This window comes from Lycorma delicatula, chromosome 8 (assembly GCF_047948215.1).
Source record: "Lycorma delicatula isolate Av1 chromosome 8, ASM4794821v1, whole genome shotgun sequence".
Classification (NCBI taxonomy): domain Eukaryota; kingdom Metazoa; phylum Arthropoda; class Insecta; order Hemiptera; family Fulgoridae; genus Lycorma; species Lycorma delicatula.
Window position 1 is genome coordinate 123,126,246 of NC_134462.1, and position 23,274 is coordinate 123,149,519.

General features: G+C 31.5%; 1 protein-coding gene across 1 annotated transcript in view; it reads right to left on the minus strand.

The window, feature by feature from the left end:
* The window catches only part of ltl (leucine-rich repeat-containing larval translucida), a 158,392-nt gene that overhangs the window by 19,749 nt on the left and 115,369 nt on the right, over nucleotides 1-23,274 (minus strand). Inside the window, exons 3-5 of the mRNA XM_075372416.1 lie at nucleotides 7,185-7,353; nucleotides 4,938-5,071; nucleotides 391-658 (exon numbers count right to left, since the gene is read on the minus strand). Of these exons, the coding sequence (XP_075228531.1) occupies nucleotides 391-658; nucleotides 4,938-5,071; nucleotides 7,185-7,353 (571 nt within the window). The remainder of the gene's footprint in view (nucleotides 1-390; nucleotides 659-4,937; nucleotides 5,072-7,184; nucleotides 7,354-23,274) is intronic.

Here is a 23,274-nt window from a genome sequence, read left to right on the forward strand (position 1 = left end):
TTTAGAGGCCATCAATAAACACACACACATATAAACACAATATGAACATTAACATCTGGAAAATTTCAATCCCATTTTTAGGGTTCCTTAGATGTCAAAACATCAAGATCCAGTGAAAACCACATATGTCCAAATTAGACCGATTACAATACTTTCCTTTCTAGAGCCCTCCCTATCCTTTTCTAGCACTCTCTAGACAAGAAATTAAAAGTTAATATGAACATAAATGATTTTGTAATAGGTATTATAATAAAATAAGTTACTTCTAAAAGAAATAAAAAAAGAAGAAAGAAATATAACATTAAAAAGAAATATAATTACATTAATTATCTTTTAAAATAAACTTATATATTACTAGTATATTTAATGATAAAAATGAATTTTTCATACCACTTGTAACTTGTTATAAGTTAAATCAAGAATTTTTAATTTCCTAGATTTAGCAAGCGCTCCATTTAGTGATTCGATCTCATTGTAATCAGCCCATAGAACATTAAGGACTTGTAAATTGCGAATTTCCTGCGGTAGATGATGAAGTTTGTTATGACTTAAAAATAATGAGACCAGATTATTATTTGGAATAATCTCAGGAAGTTGGTTATCTAATGATGTTAAATTATTGTCATTTACAAATAACCATTCCAAACCGGTAAGTGTCCTGAAATTAAATAAAAAATTAAATGTTATTAATAGGCTGTTAATAGAGATTCAAATTAATATATTTTAATTTTTTATAATTCTTTTGGAACATATATATACTTACCACATACTACAAAAATACATGGTAGTTGTATTTTCATACTAAAAACATAACTGTATAAAAACATAACCAACCCCGAAAAAACTGCTTAGTTTTAACTTTTGTATATAAATGATTCCCCTGCTGCCATACCGAGTATACATTGTCTGTAATGGATATTTCTCTTTGAAAGGGATACATTAATTATGCTTTAAACTACCTATCCCAGTCTTTGAGACTGCAAATTCTGTCCAACGTGTAAATTACCTCCTATCCTGCAGTAGGTGAGCTTAAGAATATCCATTTTTATTTTGTGGCATCAAATTGAATGTGAAGATGACAGAAAGTAAAACTTGAAAAGAACGAATGATTTTTAAATAGAATACAGGAGGCTGTTGCAAATTATCCTGATAGAAGTGAAACGTTTTTAAGTTGGTCTTAGAAAAAAAACTAGAAGAATATAAAAATTAGAATATATGTAATAAATTAAGGTAAATGTAGTAAATATTAGTATATCAAAACAATAGAACAAAATGGGGAAAATATCAAATTATAATAAGAAGACTAAGTAAGCACTAACTTTCACTATTAGCCACCAATATATGTCAAAAGCATCTGGAAAATTGAACTAGTGTTGTTAAACAATTCACAGGAACAAATTTATTAAACTGAATTCAAGTAGTGAAAAAATTTAGAGAACCTGACTTTAAGAGTCGACTTCAGTATTTTAAGAAGTTTAAATGTTTCATTTGAGGTGACTGCATATTCTAGGCAGTCACTTCATTTATTTAATTAATTTTTTTATTCAAATGACGTATGACTTCATTTTTCTGGATACATTCAACAGAGCACAAACAACACAACATTAGAGTACGTATAACTAGAGTACAAAATTCTTAATACTCATATTTATATAAGGTTATTGCATTGGTGAGAACTTCACGACAAAGAGTGTTCAATCTATTTTTTTCGTAGAAAAATTAATTGCAAAACATTATTCAAAAATTATTATAAATTTCATAAGCTTGCTTGAAACTAAAGGGTGAAACTGCTAGTTACAGCAAAGTACATGCCATACTGCCAATTCAACTATGGCCTCTGTGGTTCCCAGATCTCTCACTGCCAGTTTTTTATTTGTAAATGGTTTTTATTACTCTCCATTTAAAGGGTACTGTTTTCAAGAAAAACCAGTACAGTTTGGTATGAACTGGAAGAAAATATCAAAAACATCTTTAAAATCAGTGCAAGTCTAACGAAAGTTGCACTGAACATAAAGAAATGAATTGATACCTGCGTCAAAGCTGAAGGTGAACATTTTGAATATTTATTGTGGCATTTAATGAAAAAAATTAAAAATATAGTCTGATTAGTCTCCTTTATCACATAATTAAATTACTCTTTGCATTAAATAAATACAGTTTGTTTACACATGGGTTTTTTGATTTTGTGAACATCCAGTATAAAAAAAGAGCCCACCGGATTGATCTAGTGGTAAACGCGTGATTTCTTCCCAAATCAGCTGATTTGGAAGTTGAGAGTTCCAGCGTTCAAGTCCTAGTAAAGCCAGTTATTTTTACACGGATTTGAATACTAGATCGTGGATATCGGTGTTCTTTGGTGGTCGGGTTTCAATTAACCACACATCTCAGGAATGGTCAAACTGAGAATGTACAAGATTAGACTTCATTTACACTCATACTACATATCATCCTCATTCATCCTCTGAAGAATTATCTCCGGTAACTACCGTTACTGGAGGCTAAACAGGAAAAAGTAAGAAAAAGTATATTCAAAAGAAATTGGAAGCTATTATTTATAATTTGATAAATTTAAAATTAGATTCAATTCAGTTTCACTACCCATGATATAAAAACTTTTTTCTTTTCATAATGCAGTAATGAGATTTAGTGTGTTACAATGTAGCTTAAGATGTAAAAATCTCATAAGCCACGTTAGATGCAAAAATGTATTGAGAGCCTTAAATGGCTACAGCTAGATTATATTTCTGATCTCAACACTTGTTATTTTCAGAATAAAATTCAAAATAATATATAATTTGAGAAATGTTAGTTTAGAAAAAACAGTTACTATCAGAATTTTTTTTTATGAAAGGCAACCAAGAAATAAAATATGAAGAAACTATGTTTTATTTCGGTGTCTGTAAATTTGTTTTTGAAATATTTGTGAGTTGGATATATGAATCATAATTTTTTTGTTTTTATAATAGCAGATTTTTACATTATATTTTAAAATAAACTATTTATGAAAATAAATTAATTTTATTTTTAACCAAAAAGGAAATAATACATTTTTATTACATTTAAAACTAATGAAATAAATGTGTCATAAATAAATTTATATATATATATATCATTATCTATTTTTTAGAAAATAAAAATTTTTAAAGGAAAGGAATAAATTGTCTAGGAAAAAACATTTTTAAAAATAGTTTCCTTAAGGGTTTTGGTCATAAATTGATAAAATCGATGACTTCCACAAAATATTAAGAATTATTCAAAAATTTCAATTATTTTAAAAAGGGTTTGAAGAAAAACTCTTGAAACAAAATACTGGCTGTTCACCAATGCAGTCTATTAAATTAAATTTAATTAATTTGCTAATATTCTCTCTCTTTAGTGGAAGTATCAGGTATCAGGAATTGAACAGGAATCAAGAAATTGTGTTCTCCACGAATGTTTGACTTAGATTTCTTTTAAATTATAGTGTCCTCACCCTTTCAAATCATCCAACATTCCTATACTCCTTCTTCCTCTTCCCCTCACACCTTAATTTTTCCTTCAATTATAACTTTTTGAATAAGTTATGTCTTAGGATGTGGCTTATCCAATTAGCTTTTCTTCTTTGTATTGCCTTAATCATACTCCTACTCTTTCTTATATTTGTCAAGACCATATAATTAGTTACCTTATCTCACCAGTTGATACTTACCATTTTCCTCTATAGCTACGTTTCAAAACTTTCCAGATATCGAGTTTCTCTTCTTTTTTTTCTCCATGTTTCTGTACCATACAATACCACACTCCATACAAAACATCTTGCAAATCTTTTTCTCAGATCAACAGGTATACGTTTTAATGTAACCAGATTTCTAACCTCATTGAAAGCCATTTTATCATTCATAATTCTGCTTCTTATTTCCTTTATACAACTTCCATAAAACTTTATTGTGCTTCCACGGTATTTAAAACTACTAACCTGTTGCAATTGTTTCCCTTCAATAATAATATTTGTTGCACCTTATTCGTTCGATATCTTCATTACTTTGGATTTATCAGCGTTTATTCTCATTCCGTATTTTTCTCCTATCTTGTTTATTTTATCATTTGTTGTAGCTTCTCTTCAGTTGTAGCCAATACTACCTGGTCATTTGCATGTTTATGTTTTCAGTTAATATTACACAATTAAATTTGCAGATGATTAAATATTATCCTCCTAATATTATTTATTAAAATATTCTTATGGATGAAATTATTTTGCATGAGACGATTACTAGTCAGTACATATTTTAAAACAAATTACGGTGAATAAATTTTCTTTTCACTCATGGTAAACCTTAATTGTATAACTAATAACACACCAGCTGATTTTATGAACTACTCACAAGTATTTACTTAATATTCATACTGGAATCAGATAATTCACCAATAAAAACTTCAGAGTACAATTTACTCTATCCGTATTCCTTATTTCTATCATGTATGATGAATAAACTATACAAAGAATTACAAACCTAAAACAAGATATAACGTTTTCAGTCAGCACAGGGTAGGGTGGAGTAACATTACCAATTTTACAACAATCTTTTATGATAAAAAGGAATATATATTGTTCTTAACTATCAAATAATACTTTAGAAATATCAGTAAGCCAGAAAACAAAATGGAAGTGTATTATGAATATTAGCTATTTACTTATTTTACTTATAATTATGCAAAAAGTATTTTAAGTACATGCTTTGTATATATTTATGAAGTTGTTGTTAAAATTTCTTATCTTAACTTGAGGTAATTATAATTTATTCTTTATATTTATTATTACTAATACTGCAGCGCTAAATTATTTGTCAGTTCTATTTACCGATGTAATTTTTGATATCTTTGCTTTACTTGATTTTTTTTTTTTTTTTTATTAACTTAAAAGCTAAACTGATTTATATCTTACTGATATTCAGGTTTACCGAAGAGTTCCATTCAGATCTGTCAGTTTATTGTGTCCAAGGTGCAATTGATGTAGTGTTTGTGGCATCGACATTGTATCAAGACGTGATAATCTGTTTCCGGCTAAGACCAATGTTTTAATTCCTGTAAGATCCTGCAATTAAAATAATTCTGTAACTTTTCCACATGAATACAATTGTTACATAAATATTAATTATGAATATACAAGCAAATAAATTGTAACCATATTAAGGAATTAATCATAGTTTTATGTAATTAAGTTTAGTCTAAGGAATTACAGTGTAATTTTTTAAAGATATCTTACGTCTTCTATTTGATGAATGTGACTTGTCCTGTTTATTTCCTAATTAATCACAAAAGTCTTATTCAGAGCAGTGACTTAACTTTTAGAGATTTGAATAGGACAAAATTAAATCTACAACTTTTTTTTTCAAAAATGTATTACAGATGGAAAACTGACTGCACGTTATAAAATAAAAGCAACCTCCATGTAGGTAAAGGTTACCTTTTGATAGGTTCTCTTTGAAGATGGGATTAACAAATTTGCAAATTGAGTAATTAGTCTGACTCTAAAAGTATACCGTTAATGAAGCTATTTAAAAACATCAACTTTTTCAACAACATACCCAATAAAATTTAATAAATACAACATTTTTAAAATCTGAAAATAATATTTTCAGTTGCACTTGTGGCTTTAGCCACAAATTTATTGACCACAAAATTTAAGACCTTTATTGACTAGTGCTGCTGTACTTAACTTAGTGTCAGTTGATTTTATTACTAATTTTTTTTTTTTTTAATTAAACAGCCGTGTATTTAAAATGTGTTCAATGGAATATTTGTTGATGTTCAGAGTGGCACAAGGAAATGGGTAATTTTGAAGTAATTCTCACAAAAGTAAAAATAAATCATAAATCAAAAGCACTTTGAAACACTTCCATGGGAATTCATGGGACCATGTAGTCTGATGGTTTCAGTTCCTGTACAACTTATAAGGGTAAACTTGAAATTACTATGGAGTATTCGGCAGACGGTTGTTCGGTTTAGGTTCAATACTGCTACAACATGTTTTCTTGCTGTGATTATCATGGGCTCCTTCCAATTGAGACCCGAACTGCTTCAATGTTTTCTGAGGTTCATCGACCTCCTGGTGGTTTCCCTTTTTTAGAGATGAAGCCGTCTCCTTGAAATTCTTAACTCATGTCTTGATGGGATGGCAAGATGGAACGCGACCACGATGTCCTACATTGTAATGGTGTCAGAATTCCTGTTGAGCAGCACTCATACTATCACCATTCTTGTAAAATGCCTTCACATCAAATGCACATTGTACACCAACCCACTGGTCCACGATTACTAAATGGTAGGTACTTGCGTACAGAAGGATGTCACTCTCACCTCTCTACCAGCTCCTCAGGGCTGCCACTACTACATTCAAAGATACCCGTTTCCCTGTGCCGCTCTGTATGTTTGAACAGCATTTAGTATAGCATTGCTGTGAGTCGTAAGAATAGAATTAGTCTGTCACAAGAGCAGCTGAAAATGTTTTGAAGTAAATATATTATTTAAATTTAGCTCAATTTGTCATTTAAAAAGTTTATAGTTTTAAATATTTTTCATCGCCAATTGCTAAGGACATAAAAGTAAAACAGAAGATGAAGTAAGTCAACAAAAATTTAATGGATTTTTCTTGATGTACTTTTCATTGAAACAGATTTTACATAGTATTTAATATTTTATGGCCTAAATTTACCTAAAGGTCAGATTTTATAAACATTTATTAATCAATTTGTTAATTTTTCTAGATTAAATGGAAAAAAAAAGAAGAAAACTGTTGTGAAAATAGCCCTTTATTATATTGCCACCTTATATACATAAACAGATATGAACAAGTAAATATATATGTTTTTAGAGTTTTATTGTTGCATTTTTCAAACATACACTACTGGTACAATAAGTATTAATAATATTAAAAAAAAAAGTGATTGATTATACGTGAGCATAAGAAGGTGGAAAGGACAATGTTTGACATGACCCATTATCAGGGCAATACTTAAAATTGATCTTGACAACCATTAATGTGAGAACAAGATGAAGCGTTTACTGCTTTGGTAGTCTGGTTCCTTAGAATAAAGTGAAAACTGGCAACTTTGTGGCCTTGTCTTCTCAAATGTCAATCGCTTCTTTGTATTATATGAATATAAGTTTTATTAAAAAAGATAAAGTTTTTAAATATGAAACATTACCTGAAAGTCTTGTTCTGTGACTTCTTCTATCAATCCATAACCAAGATCTAATGTTTTAATAAGTGGCATCTGCTTTAGGATACGATGTGGCACAGCTGGTAAGGCATTATCTGCTAAACTAAGATATTCAACTCCACCAAGACCCTTGAATACAGTTTCTGGAAGTATACTGTAAAAGAATTATTTAAATTAATGATAAATTTATAGAGATAAATTAAGGTTTAAAATAGTTTCTTTAATCATTAACCTGAGAAAAATAAACTCAGACAATCTAGAGTTGGCGAATGTCTAGTTCTGAAGTAGAGGCTTATCAGATCCTAAGCAAAACTATCCCCGAGTCTATTTAAAAGAATTGATGAGCATATAAATACAGTGATGCTAGGTAAAAGATGCCTAATCACATGTAGATATGTATTACATTTTTGAAAAAATGATACATTAAATGTTTTACATGTAAAATTTGTTCTTCTGATTGTATTTTTATTACCTAAAATACCAAAAATATATTATTTTATTAAAATCAGTGTGGTTGTGGGTGCTATTATTGGGACCTGAGATATGTAACTAAATTTACGGGCAAATTCTTCAATGGCTTGGTGGTCATGCGTGCATATTACATCAAAATTTATAGCTTTAATCTGCGTTTTACAAAATTTAACAAAAGTTTTAAAATTATTTCTATGTAATGACGTGTACCTTGAGATACATCCCTTCTCTCTCTAGTATTATCAACTTTTGTGTTATATTCTTATAACAATTTTGTATTGTGGCTTATTTATTCTTCAAAGTACTCCAGTTGAAAACCCGCTACTCCCTTGCAGATATTTTACGTTGACAGGAATCCTTACCATAATACTCCCGATTATAGTTAAGTGTCCTGATATTTTTGTAATATCGTGTTAACATATAAGTAAAAGCCACAGCTATTTGTAATTAATGTCAAAAAACAATTATAACCTAACAAGCGAATGCGTTTGGTACAACACATATTTACAAGTAAGAATAAATATATTCGATTATGAGTTTAACTGCTGCTAAAAATCTTAAATCCAAATCAAACATAGTAAGAGAAACAATTAATATAATACACCTTACCAGCACGTTGATACGTTCTCTAGATCTTTCGGCTTACATGGAATCCATAACCAGGAGTTTCAATTAATGCATTAATATCAAAGTTTAAAAATCATTGTTAAAATTTAAAAACTATACTAAGTCTAAAAACTTTTGGGTAAGGTGGATTATATTAATTGTTAATTAATTTATTTAATATATCGGCGATACGATGTTTGAGAAATTAATAGTAAGAAATGTCGCGATTACCTCTGCAATCGAGTTATGAAGGCTTAAGTGACGGCTAATTACTGATCTATATATTACTGGATAGATGATCCCATATATTGGAATCGGTAAAATTTGAAGCATAAACTAGCGCTACTAAATGAGTGGTAGAACTAAATAAAATGAAACGGCGCATACGCAAAGTGTAAGTGTATGGAAAAACCACGTTTTAAACCGATGCAGTAGAAGTGTTCTGATTTTGTATTTTGAACACTGATCTCTACATAAAACTATACATCTGCTCTCTATATAAATTTTTTACAACTGTACATAAATTTTTGCTTGTGTTACGAAAATGACCGTTATTTTAGTTATCTGACTTGAGTAAAATTAATGTCCCTACGATCACGATTATAGTCGCGCAAGCGTACAATGGTTTTATTTAGTTTCCAGCCGCTCATTCTGCGACGCTGAAGTATGTTTCAATATTTAACATACACATCGAGGATAAAACAATCCGTGCGGTGCACACGTGACAAATGAGAGCTAAACCGCTAATAGAACATAGGTTAAACGTTTCTAAATCCTCATGGAAAATCTCATGTTTTTACTTTAAAGTGAGCTGTTAATTTTCTTAAGTTAAGTATGTGTGTATGCTGTTAAATATGTGTTACCGGTTGACCGTCTGTCACCAAAAAAGTAATTTATTCAATTGACCAGTTGCTTTAAATTAAGTTAAAAATTTCTATTTACAGAAACGATATACTTGTGATGAGTTTTTTAACAATAGTAATTAGATAAATCTGGATTTTATGCATACTAATTTACGTAAACTCAAATGTTTAGTCATTAACGTATTAGGAATTTTTATTTTGTTCTAGAAATATATTTATCATCTCCATTCAGTTGCTGTATCACTGCTATCTCGAAATGAAGTAATCAATGTGTTCGTTAATTTTGCGCTTAGTTATACTGTTTTGATCGCTCTTTTTGTGGGTTATCTCACTTACCATCCCTAACGTGATCCGTACATAATGTTCTGGTCTAAATGAAGAACATATTTATTTGTAATTAAGAGATTTTATAGACAAATCAGTACGATGAACATTTTGAAATAATCGTTTTATTAACATGAACTGTTTTTTGTTCACAGCAGTTTGTAAAATTTGAAAACAATTTGTTATGTATGTACATAACACATCTATGAAGTATAAAGGTCTGAATTCCAAGGACAACTTTAATATTTATAAATAAAAAAAAAAAACTTAGAGGAAATCGATGTAAAGTAATATCGTGTTAATAAAACGAAACCGAGAAAATCTGAGAAATAATTTGTCATATACATTATTATTATTATTATTTTTTTTTAAATTATTTCTATGGTAAAAATAATGATTATAAAATATTTTAAAAAAAAAACAGTGAATTTTTGATTAGCAGATAACATTTTTTGTCATTCAGTTAAAAATCATTTAATTGTAGTGTTCTTTGCATAGGTCAATAAGGTTATCTTTATCTTTCTAATGTCATTCATAATTTGCAGTAATAAAATCTGATGATTAATGTGTAAAAAAAGATAAAAATAAAAAAGTATATATCTGTACGTATTGGAGGAAAAAAATAATGAATCCTTTATAACATTTTAAGTTGTAAATAATTGAATGGTTTTTTTGAAATGTATTATTATTTTTATTTCTATTACTAAGCGATTAGCGGCAGGAAAATATTTTCCACAGTAGAGAAAGCCGAACCTTGGATAATGAGTAAAACAAATTTTAGACAAAATCTGTTGATAATAGAATGATATTTTTTTATTTTTGTTGAAGATAAAAATTTTTTAGCATTAGAAAAATACTGAAGAAACTGGTAGAATATTAAAAAGTCGGGCTAGGTATATTTTTGAAATGTTTATAACGCGTAATTTTTTCTTGATAATGAAGCTTCGTATCGATGATGATTTCATTCAAATAGATCCGATGATTATTCAGTAATAGAATTGAATGTACAGACGGATGAAAGTTGTACAAAATTATAGAAATCATCTGTACGTGACGAAATAGTAAAAAAAGAATCGATTAAATATTTCAAATTTTAATATGTTGACGTTTGGTTTTTTACGACCGATTTTTTTAGATGTATAAAACTATTTTGTAACGCAGCTAAGGTACTAAATACATTACAGCATAAAATTGATACATCTTGCGTAGCACATTATCAAATGATAGTAATAACGCCGGCGCCAGAGGTCAAGCCCTTAAAACCTTGTTCTATGGTTATATAGAATGTACTCTTATGTTAATATCAGACCTCTCTCAACTGTACTACACATAACACCGTCTCTTACTTCTCCCTCTTTATCAACGTTCATATATTTCTCTCATTCTCCTTCTTTCTTTTGTGTGAGCGCACACACGCGCACATTCTCTATGGTAATTTGTTATGCTGCCTACGCACTTTACTCGTTCTTAAAAAAAAATTAGTCTACGTTAATCAAACAAAAACAACATTTTACTAGTGTAGTTAACAAGTTAGTACAACTTTAAAATATCGAAAGAGAGGGTGAAATTGAAATTTTTAAAAGAAAACGGTTTCTACAGATTTTTATTGTTGTCTCAAATCCCTGCTTCCCTGCTTTAATCCAGTTAACGGGTTTGTTTATTAAAAAAAAAAAAGAAAAAAAAATCTCAACAGGCTTCTGCATTTATATTTGTACTTGGAATCGGTAAAATTTGAAACATAAACTAGCGCTACTAAATGAGTGGTAGAACTAAATAAAATGAAACGCAAAGTGTAAGAGTATGGATAAGAACAAATTAAGAAGTCGTGATTAATCATCCGATTGGCTCTTCAGCCTTTGGGTTAATTTTGTAGCTACTGGACTAAAATCTGAAACCCCTAGTCGGTCCTCTACCACAAGATCACATAGTAAGGATGCACTGACTGTACGTTTTTTTGTTCTTGTTTTTTTTTTTGCGAAAAACGCTCTTGCGTTTTCATCATCCGGGACAAAACTATAACAAAAAACCCCTTCTCAGATGTAAAAAATATTAATAAATAAGATGAAAACTATGATAATAACAAAATTAAAACTAAAATAATAAAAGAAACGCAACCGTTAGGATAAAATATACAACACGAATAACAAAATAAAATCAAAACTTACGGTCGGTTAATATTAAATTTTATAAAGTACATTGATACTTCTTAGCAGTAATAATACCCGATCTAGTATATTCTTATCATCGCCTAGGATGCGGCGAATGTCCCTAGGTAATTTAAATTTACGACCTAAGACCGCATAACATATGTAACCCACAAGCATGTAGCGCACAGTCAAGTAGCAGTCGCATCGTACGCACAGTGGTGCGTTTTCTACTGATATCAGGTACCCGTGAATAGCTCTGGTACGTCCTAATCGTAATCGTCAGAGGACTACTTCCTCTCGGTGAATTTTCTGCATGAGGAGTCCCATGGTAACATCGTATCCTTGATGTATCAGGGTTTATCTTCCAGTGTAGCAGTCAAGTCGCTTTACCGTCTTCTTCGAAATGTGTTTAATAGAATTAATCGGATCGTTAGTAATAACACGAGCGGTGAAAGACGGCTGGCTACATCCATCTTCAGCAGCGGAATCCGCACGTTCGTTACCCAGGATTCCCACACGGCTAGGGATCCAGCAGAAATTCATTTCTGTGTTGTGACGATTCAACTCGGCGATTGTTTTATGAATTTTGGTGACGATAGGATGTCTAGAATACAAATCTTCTAAAGCTTAGAGTACACCACACGAATCTTTTAAATCAGGATGCTACGGTGTTTTGACTTAATGATATTCAAAGCCACATCGATGGCGTACAGTTCAGCATTGTAGACGCTTGTAATACCGGGTAGACCAAACACATACATATGTTCTATAGTTTACAACAAAAGCGCATCTAACGGTATCATTCTGCTTCAACCTATCTGTATGCACTGCCGCTTCTTAGTTTGTCTCGGATAGGAAACGGTAAAATATTTACTGAAAGACGATAAGTGTTGTTCATTTTTTATTATATATGGGGAATCGTAATTAAAATTTACGGAGTCAAATCTCCACGGAGGATATGAACAGGGATATGTTGGGAAAATAGAAGATGTGTCAAAATTTAAAAGGCACATTAAACGCCGGGTACGAACACCTATCGGTGTTGTATTACGTGGATCGTTGTAAATAAGGGTTTGCGGGGACTGCTTTAAGGACCGGGTTATTTGGTTCTCCTTTAGGACGGGCAAAGTAACATGGTAGCATCTGGTCCCGCCTATCCCGAAGTGATGGCTCACCGCAATCAAGTATGCTTGCGACAGAGCTAGATTAAATGCACCTGCGGTAAGACGAAGAAAAGCGTGGTGAACAGCATCCAAGATCTCAAGCACGTATGACGCGCTGAAGAGTAGGCGATACAACCTTAATCCAAACGGGACAAAATTACAGAATAATAAAAATGTAACATACACGATTAGTCCGCTCCCCCACCTGGTGTTTCTAAGCATTCGTAGCATATCTAGAATTTTTAAACGTCACGCTTTTAACTGTTTTCTGTTTTGATCCGCGTAAAACGGCTATTGAAAAGCAAACCTAAAAATTTAACGTCAGGAGAGATAACAGCTGGTTCTCCATCGAGAAGAACTTGTGGAGCGAAAGGGTCTTGTAGAAAAGAAAAGACTACCCGTTTTGTTTTCTCAGATTAAACCGATGCCAAACAAAATTGCAAAAGAGGAAGAAGAGATCGAGGAATGAGAGTCGGTGAAGGACGGTGCACCTCTGAAGGAACCGTAGTACAAGTAAAACGGTTTCATCTAATGAAAAAATATCAAGCCTCTCTCCAGCATAGAATTACCATCCCGCTAACGACCTCTTGAAAGAACGGGATATTTTTTTACCTGTACATATCCTGATGTATTTTTACCGATGGCTTTGAAGTATAACGACTTGCTTAATAATGGTAAAAAGGTCGGGCGTAAGAACTATTTTACTTTTACGATCAATTTTTTTTGTTAACATAAAGAATTTCATTTCATTACGAAAATTTTCTCCAAACGACTGAAGAAAGATACAAAAAAGAGCCCTTTATTACTACTTTTTTTAAACTTTACACGATTTAACCTCGCAGAAAATCTTAAAAATATATCAAAATCTTAAAGAAAAAATATATCAAGAGCCTAATAATAATATTTTTCTCATCGTCATCGTTCTTTTGGGACGTTATTAGGTGTATAGTTTTCCAGTTATCGGCCATTTTTTTAAATAATAACATTTAAGACACTATATAAATAATTTAATTTTAAAAATACCACATATTAATATTTTCTTTTAACTTCTGATGAAAAGGCAACACATTTTCTTTCAACTGAGTCATATACCTTTTCCATTTTTCTACGGACCGGTATGACTACGCTTCAAAATCGCCTTAGGCATCCGTTCCATAAGAGAAGAGTGTCCCTAAAAATTGACTTCGGTTCGTTTTGGATTGAAAGGGACAGTTGAGAAAGAGTACATTTATCCAATGAAAATAGTTAATTTCTTTTTCAGGAGTGGAATGCAGCTCTATCATTTATATCTCAAGAATATACGCAATTCCTTATACAGTATGAAACGTACGGACAAATTTTAGCTTTCGTTTATTTCTTTAATTTCTCAAGAATAATTAAAAAATCTTTTAAAGTAATAAAATCACGATAACTTACAAAACATATGGATAAACCTCACCTTTTTCCATATTTGATGCGCAGTTTTTTCTATGTGGATTTCTTTATATCTTGATAAATTTTTGTTATAACTTTTTGGATAAAAGATAATATTGATAGATTAAGCAACATACTTTTTTCAATTATTTTTATTTACATACTTTTTCTCATTGAATTTAAATATTTGTAAAAACGAATGTAATATTTTTAAATGAATTAAAATGATATTAAATGAATTAAAATGATGATTAAAATTAAAATGAATTATTTTTAAATGAATTCTGCATAGCCTACAAATAATATTCTGCTTTGTAGGCTATGTAATAATAATAATAATACCAATTTCTCATCTCTATTACGCTCCAAAACTGCGAAAAAAAAATCTGTTTAATTCGTTATTGTATTGTATTATTTAATTCGTTATGTATAAAACAATATGACAAAAAGTATAATAATACTATAAAATTACTCACGTTCAAATGTATGGATGTTTTTACAAAAACCTTTCGGAGAAACTGTTAGCAACTTCTATAATGAAGTACCTAATAGCATATTGTTCTTAGCATCGGTAAACTTCTGTTCTTAACTTTTTTTCAAACGAAAACAACATAGATCGATTACGTTATGGAGTCTTCTAATCTTACTTTAAAAAATTGATATCATTAATAATTGTGATCTACTGGAAACTCCGCTGAAATTTGCCGATAATTAACTTTGAAACACCTTTGGAAGAAAAACTTCCGTTAATTTGATATTAAACTGTTTAACAATATCTGTTTAGTTCTGAAAATACCCGATGATTTAATACCACGCCTCTTACTATCAACCGTTCATTCTTCCGATTTGCTTTCGACTGACGATTGACAAAGCAAGTATAATCAAAATAAAAAATCTGATGTGGACACCACATGAATTCCTTGTACGCCGATTAAATTACATATACACATTTTTTGCTGCATTTCATTAAAACTTATTTCATTTGAAAGTGAGATGCGATCCTTCAGTTTTTTAAAAAGTACACAATTTCACAATAGCTGAAATATTAGTTTTTATTATCATCGATCGAATATTTATACAATTATTAATTCAACAATCTTACATCAAATATTAGGATAGAGTAAAAGTCCCTTTATTACTCGTATTACTAGATCGTATTATTCGTATCTTCGTGAGTTGCTGATTAACAAAAGTTTCAGACTTCTGGTGTTTCGTATAAATAAAATTGAATAATAATTAGACTATTACGTTTAGTGAACTCCTGTATTCCGGTTTCAAATGTTAATTTCGCCCTTACGGTGTGTAAAATATTCAGGTTTTATTATTGAATTATTCGGTTAATAATCAAAAATGAAAAAGAAACGATCATACAGGAAAGAGAAAGATAACATGAAGAAATATATGTCTAAAACGACAAGAAGGTGAATATGAAGAGGAAGAAAATGTTAAAATAAAGAAAGAATAAAAAGATTAAGAGAAGATGATAAATATAAAAACAAAAAACATTAAGACAAAGAAAGAATAAAATACTTAAGAGAGGTGATGAATATAGAGAAAACTAGAGAATGTGAACACAAATTAAGATCAGAAGAATTACATCAAACCATAGAATGATTAAATGATTGGCAACGAAAAAAACAAACGAAATGATGATCAACTCCGACTAGGGAGAATATTGTCCGACAATTACTCCGACTAGGAAGTAATGAACTAAAAGATAAGAATTTTTTTGCAGTTTATTAATAAAGATCGGGTATGTATGCCTCAGTGTCCGTATATTTTTCTTGCGAGGGTCTATTTTTCAGTCACTCTGTAGTTAACTTTAAGGTAGATAAAATTAAACAGTAATTAAACTAGAAAATCCAAAAGTAATATGATTCTAAATTATAATTTTCAATTAATAATAAATAATCATATGTTTCACCAAATCTGTTACATATGGACGTATGTAATAATGCCTATTAAATTACTTATACACATTTTTAAAAGTACATAAAATTTTATTTCAGTAATAACTTCTGATTTTGTTTCATTTTTTCTTTATTGAATTATTTATTTATTATAAAACTTATTTACAATCACGGGTTAATAATTATTAATAAATCAATATTTTTAAATTAAAAAAGGTGATAAAGTCGAATTCGAACCGATGTGCCTTCCCCATTTCATTAATTAAAATTTTATTTGGAACCAATGAAAATAAGTACCACTTATGATGTATGGTTGAAAAGCTCTCAATGAGGGCTTATTACTGCAGTTAAGAAAACGTCCGAAATCTAATTTTATTTTCAATTTTTTGGACACTTTTGGTTCAGTCGATTGCAATCTAAAGGGGAGATGCACAACTAGATGTTACTACAGTCCTAAATCCAAAATCTCAACTTCCTACGGCTAATCGTTATTGAGTTACGCGAGATACGTACATACGTACATATAGACCTCATGCCGAAACTAGTCAAAATGGATTCAGGGGTGGTCAAAATGGATATTTCTATTGAAATCTGAAAACCGAAATTTTTCGCGATCAAAATACTTCCCTTACTTGTACAGGAAGTAAAAATAATATTATCAAAAGTTGATTGAACGCAATTTCCTTATAGGCTCATTAATTACCTGGAATTTCGGAATTGCTGGAAATTCAGCAAAAACTTCACTTGTATTGCGGTTACTAAGAACAGACGGATGGACATCTGTAATTACTGTTTATTCAGTAAATGTCAGGCAATGCCTGGAAATAATAATAATAATTTATTTTCCAAACTAAGAATACACGTTTAAGATAAATAATACAATATCATTTACAATGTACAATAAAGTTACAAATTAGACATAGCTTATTAATAATATAAATGCTGCTGTTGATCTACAACAGTTTGTACTCGTAGCTTCTAATTGAACTACAACAAGAGTATTTCGCGTAGTTTTCTAATTTAAAACTGTGATGCAATAATCTATGATGAAATAATAATTTTTGTGATTAAATAATACTTTGGAAAATTAGGTACTCCTTGAGAACAAGAGTCCTGTTTTAGGCACTCCCAAAGGATTTCTCTCTTTTCGGGCAGAAATCCCAAAGATAATAAGACTTTCTCGTGTAACAAAACATTTCATTCTTTAGTATATGAATATGTTTTTCCTATGAAAGATTGCAAAAATAGTTACCCTCAAGTATTTCATACTATCGACTTGATCGATACTATCGCAACTATAATCGGCTATTCTAGAGCGAGTGAGATTATGACATCTAACATGCGAGTTGCTAATTTTCTCACTCTTTAACTGGAAAATTATGTATTTAGATTTAAAATCAGTTAATGAATCATAACAGTGCAGAATTTGTTATAATTCATCTGCGATGTGTATCGTATGCAAAGGGCCGATTATATAACATATAATTCTGCAGTAACACTGCGGTAACGGTTTTTTCTTTTGATCTTTCTCTTATCGGTGGAAGCTGTACATCAGCAATCGCTATAATTCACTATCGCGTAAAATTTTTATAATTTTCTTTTCTATTGATTATGCATTAAAAGTAATTGATTCGTAATCGATCATTAAAAGTAAAATATTAACCAATCGTTCAGTCGGATGCTTTTTTGTAGAAAAATTTAGAATAGATCTAGAAATTCGTTTTAAGGAAATAAATTTAGGTATTATTTACATTTTCAATAAGATACTAGATGAACAAACAATAAAATTAGGGTTTTAATTTGTTATAATATTTCTTGGATGAGGTGTGGAGTGTTGATTTAAAGCTACAATCAAAGAGCAAAAAGGGCAGTTTTAGTTGCTTTCATGGCCGTAGATTAATTCTCTATCTTTCCGTGGACAGCACGACTAGCGAAGATGGCTCCTGAACAGAAAGCCATCTGTATTTTTGCTAAAAGTGAATTTGTAGTTACAGATCAATGTGAATTTTTTGTTGATCAGTAACTACAAATCTTGAAAGTCGCAATACTTGAACGTTTAATTGTGCTTCTCCGAGTGACAAAAACATTGGTCGATGGCATAATCGGTTTGAAACGACCGGATATCTGTGTAAAGGGAAGAGTATAAGACGACTGAGGGTGTCTGAAGAAAATGTTGAATGTGTCAGAGAGGCTTTCCAGCATAGACGTAAAAAATCGTTCGGAAGCCCAGCCGAAAATTAGCACTGCCGGTGAGGACAGCGAGGAGTGTTTTAAGGAAATGCTTCTATATGCGTCCATACCGTTTACGGCTATTATTTGCTTTGAAGCCTCTCTATCTTTTTCCTGTTTAGCCTCCGGCAATTGCCGTTCAGGTATTACTTCAGAGGATGAATGAGAATGATATGTATGAGTCTAAATGAAGTGTAATTTTGTGTAGTCTCAGTTCAACCATTCCTGAGATGTGAGGTTAATTGAAACCGAACCACCAAAGAACACCGGTATCCACGATCTAGTATTCAAATCCGTATAAAAGTAACTGCCATTATTAGGACTTGAACGCTGGAACTCTCGACTTCCAAATCAGTTGATTTGGGAAGACGCGTTCACCACTAGACCAACCCTAGGCTTTGAAGTCTACCGGCTATTGTACGTGCTGACCTCACAATCGAAATGTCGTAGCATAATGATGACTTTCTTGATAATATTGTGTTAGATGACGCGCAAACATTTCATCTTAGGAGACTAGTTAACAGGAACATAATGTTCGTATCTGTGGGAGGGGGTCAGAAAATCTCCATGAAGTCTTACAATGGGAAAAGGAGCTTCCCAAAATTAAATGTTTCCTGTGAGATATCCCGAACGAAAGTTTACGGGCGGTTCTTTTTCGGTGAAGCAAGCGTAACAAGAGTTGCTTATTTGGATATGCTGCGTATATGACTCATTCTTAAACTGCAAGATCGAAAAAAGAATTTTGTTAAGATGATGGCGCTTCCTTACCGTCATAACTCTGTGCGGGATCGGTTGAATGGCGTTTTCCCCTACCACTGGATCAGTCGGCATGGATCGATGACCACCAAGGTCACCCGATTTGACCCCGTGTAAATTTTTCCTTTGGATTTTTTTCTTGATGAAATTCACTACAGAAACTCGAAGTTTGTGCGTAGAAATAGTAAATGTAATTTTTGTAGCGTATGAAAAATGTCATGTTCGACCGTGATTCATTCGGGACCTCCGGATGAAAAGTCGAGACGCTTCCACGGCCTAAAGGCTCTTGTGTTTATGCCTCCGCTACCAAACCATCTATCCGATTTGAGGCACAGGATTGAAGCAAGTTGTCGCTTCCATTACTCCAGACATGCTTGTTAAAGTATGGGATGAACTTTCCTATCAGCTGGTTATTGCCGCGTGACGAAAGGTACTTGCATTGAACGCTTGTAGGGGAAAAATATAGTAGTTGTAGGGTAAAACTGTATTCTTTTATTTCATTCGTGATTTATTACTGTAAGTCAAAGTTAAGACATATTAAATAGCTTTAAAAACCTGATATCCTTTTTTGTACGCTCTGTATGTTAGTTTTAAGTATTACTTGTGGAAGACTGTTTTCCTTTCTTTTAAATAAATTAAATATTGTTGAAATATTACTTATTCTTTCTGCTCTGATAATAGAAAAATAATGATTACAAGGAAATATGTTATTAGTTATTTTAATTTTTAACGAAATTAATAAAAATTACAAATCTGATTTCGCTCAACAACAAGAAGTAGAAGAAATTAATAAGCAATATGCGAAGAAATTAATTAATTATAAATTAACAATAGTATGATAATAATAAAAATTATTATTTAAATGACATGATATATTTTATGATTTATTGTTTCATTTTTAATTAGGCTGGAACACGTTGTGAATATTGATAATAATTTTTTTTTTAAACTAGTAAAAAAAATTAATGTTTTATTACAAAAATATTTCATCGCTAAATATTTTGATAAAAATTTTAATATAACTTGCATTAATATGCGATATAAAATTTCACATTATTATATAATAAATTCGCTTATCGTGAACAACTACTCGGTAAATCTTTATAATGTTAATATGTTTTGCTTATAAGAGAACCATATTACTTAAGATGACTTTTTCGGGTTTTCTTTCCGTCTTAAAATAACGTAACTAAAACACAAGGTCTTCCACGACGAATCAGAGAAATTTTCAGGACATGTTCTGCTGGTGAAAATAATGAAAAAAGTTCATATGCACCTACATTCTTGTAACGCTTTGTTTTTAAGTTACGGCTAGCGAAATATTTCGCCCTGATTTCAGCTCGTCTAATAAAAAGAAGCCCTACTGTAATTTTTGGTACCCAAATTAAAGAGTTAAGTTATGATTTTTTTATGTAATTTAAACTAGGAAATAGGATAAAACAGGTTCCAGAACTTTAACTTCAATATTTTTTAAGATATCCCGACGTGAAACACAAAATTCGGTGTCGAAAAACAGGTTTTTTTTTTAGTTTCATAGTAAAATAGCTTTGTTAAATGGCCAATAAATGCGGAAATTTTAGTAACAAAACTTTTGTAGAATTTAATTCTGAGAAAATTAATGTAAATAACAGCCAATGAAAAGTAAAGAAAAACTTGTAAAAATCGGTTTTTACTTCCTTGTACGAAGTAAAGGAAGTAAAAAACTAATTTAATTAATTTTATATTTAATTTATTTAAATTTAATTTTATATTTAAGCATATTTCCTTTCTTATCTTTAAAAAATAAAGTTTTAAACTAAAAACTTCGTAAACTTTTTCACGGGCTTATTATTTATTTTTTTTAGAATACGATGTGGTTCAATAAATATAAAATATGTGACTGATTCATAATAAACGCTCAGAAAAATCTACTGATTGATAAAAATTTGTACACACATTCTTCTTACGGTGTAAGTGCACACTAAGAAAGTATTTCTCGAAATTACTAGTTTAAAGGTTTAAAATGGAATAACAATGAAATTTAATAATTTTTTTTTAATTTCCCAGTAATAAATGAAGATACCAACTTAATTTTTGTTGTATGTAATTTTCATTTGAATTCTAAAAAAATTCTAGATTTTTCGAAATTCAATCTTGAAAGGGTTGAAGAAAGGTAAAAAATGTTGAATAATGATTGAAAATTTTCCTCGAGATATTCAATAGATTTGGGCTTGCAAACATTTTTCAGATAAATATCTAATAATAATAACAAACCATTTTCGATTTTTTAAGGTGTGCGACGGTGAATCCCGTCGCATCCCTTACCCGGCGGCTCAACCAACACAACCACTGCTCTAGTTGTTACAAATTTTAATACCATTTTCTTTCTATTTTTCGTCTGTTTTGCTTCAATAAAAAAACCGATTATTTTTAATAATCGGTTTTTCTTATTTACTTTTCGTTGGCTATATATGCATGAATTTTCTCAGAATTAAATCCTCTACAAGTTTTGTCAAATTTTCCGCATTTATTAGTCATTTAACAAAGTTATTGCATTACAAACCTGAAAAAAAACTTGTTTTTCGACACCGAATTTTGTATTTTACGTCATATATCGTTAAACTACTGGTGTTACAGTTGTGGGACCTGTTCTATTCTATCCCCAGCTCAAATAACATAAGAAACTGCCAATGTTCCTCCTTAATTTGAGTCCCGAAATTACGATAGAGCTTCTTTTTGTAAGAAGAACTGAAATTTGGACAGATTTCGCAAGCTGTAACTCGAAAACAAAGCGTTTCCAGATCTATGTTTATAAGAACTTTTTTTCATCATTTTCACCAGTAGAACATGTCCTGAAAATTTCTCCATTTCTTCGTGTGACACTTTGTATATTTATACGAGGGTAAGTCAATTATTATCCGCAATGTAGTTATAAATTTTATTGGAATACAAATATGAAACTTACATGTGCATCATTTTTAACATAGTCCCCTTGCATTTCAACGCACTTGGTCCATCGTTGCACAAGCTTTCTGATTCCCTCATAAAAGAAGGTTTACGGTTGAGCTGCGTGCCAGGAATGCACCGCTTCTTTCACCGTTTCGTCCGAGGTAAATCGACGGCCCTTTAATGCCTCTTTGAGTGAACCAAACAAGTGGTAGTCAGAAGAGACAAGACCAGGACTATACGGAAGACGAGTCAGTACTTCAAAGTTGAGTTTCTGGAGCATTTCAGCAGTGCGGGCAGCAGTATGTGGACGGGCATAGTCGTGGAATAACACAGCACCTTTCGACAGCAGTCCTCGGCGTTTGCTTCGAATTGCAGGCTTCAGCTTAGCAATAAGCATCTCACTATAACGCGCACTGTTTGTTGTCGTGCCCCTTTCCTTATAATGTTCCAGTACTGAGCCTTGTGAGTCCCAAAAAACGGTACGCATCAGTTTTCCTGCGGATCGTTGGGTCTTGAACTTTTTTCTGCAGAGCGAATTTGGATGTTTCCATTCCATACTCTGCCGTTTACTCTGCGGCTCGTAATGATGGATCCGTGTTTCGTCACCGGTGATGATTCTATCTAAGAAGATGTTCGTTACCGTAGCGATCCAAATGTTTTTGGCAGATGTCCAAGCGCGTTTGTTTATCCAACTTTGTGAGTTGTTTTGGGACCCATCTTGCACAGACTTTATGAAATCCAAGTCTGTTGCGGATGATTCCGTAGGCAGAACCGTGCTAATTTGTAGAAGATGTGTCGCTTCATCGATAGTTACTCCTCTGTCTAAGAAAACCATGTCACGTGCACGCTCAATGTTTTCCTCATTTGTGACGGTAAACGGTCGTCCGGCTCCTTAGTCGTGCGTAACACTTGTGCGACCGTTTTTTAATTTTTCAATCCATTCGTAGACACTCCGTTTCGGCACCACACTGTTCCCGTACTGTACCGAAAATCTTCGATGAATTTCGGCCCCCGATACACCTTCCTCCAACAAAAAACGGATCGCTGAACGTTACTCTTCTTTGGTGCAAACAGAAAGCGGAGCAGCCACGGTTAACGGCAGGGCAGCGATAACGGAACTAACCTATCTTTTTCCTGTTTAGCCTCCGGTAACTACCGTTTAGATAATTCTTCAGAGGATGAATGAGGATGATATGTATGAGTGTAAATGAAGTGTAGTCTTGTACAACGGAACTAACCTAGCAGCATCAAACCTGCGCAGACAT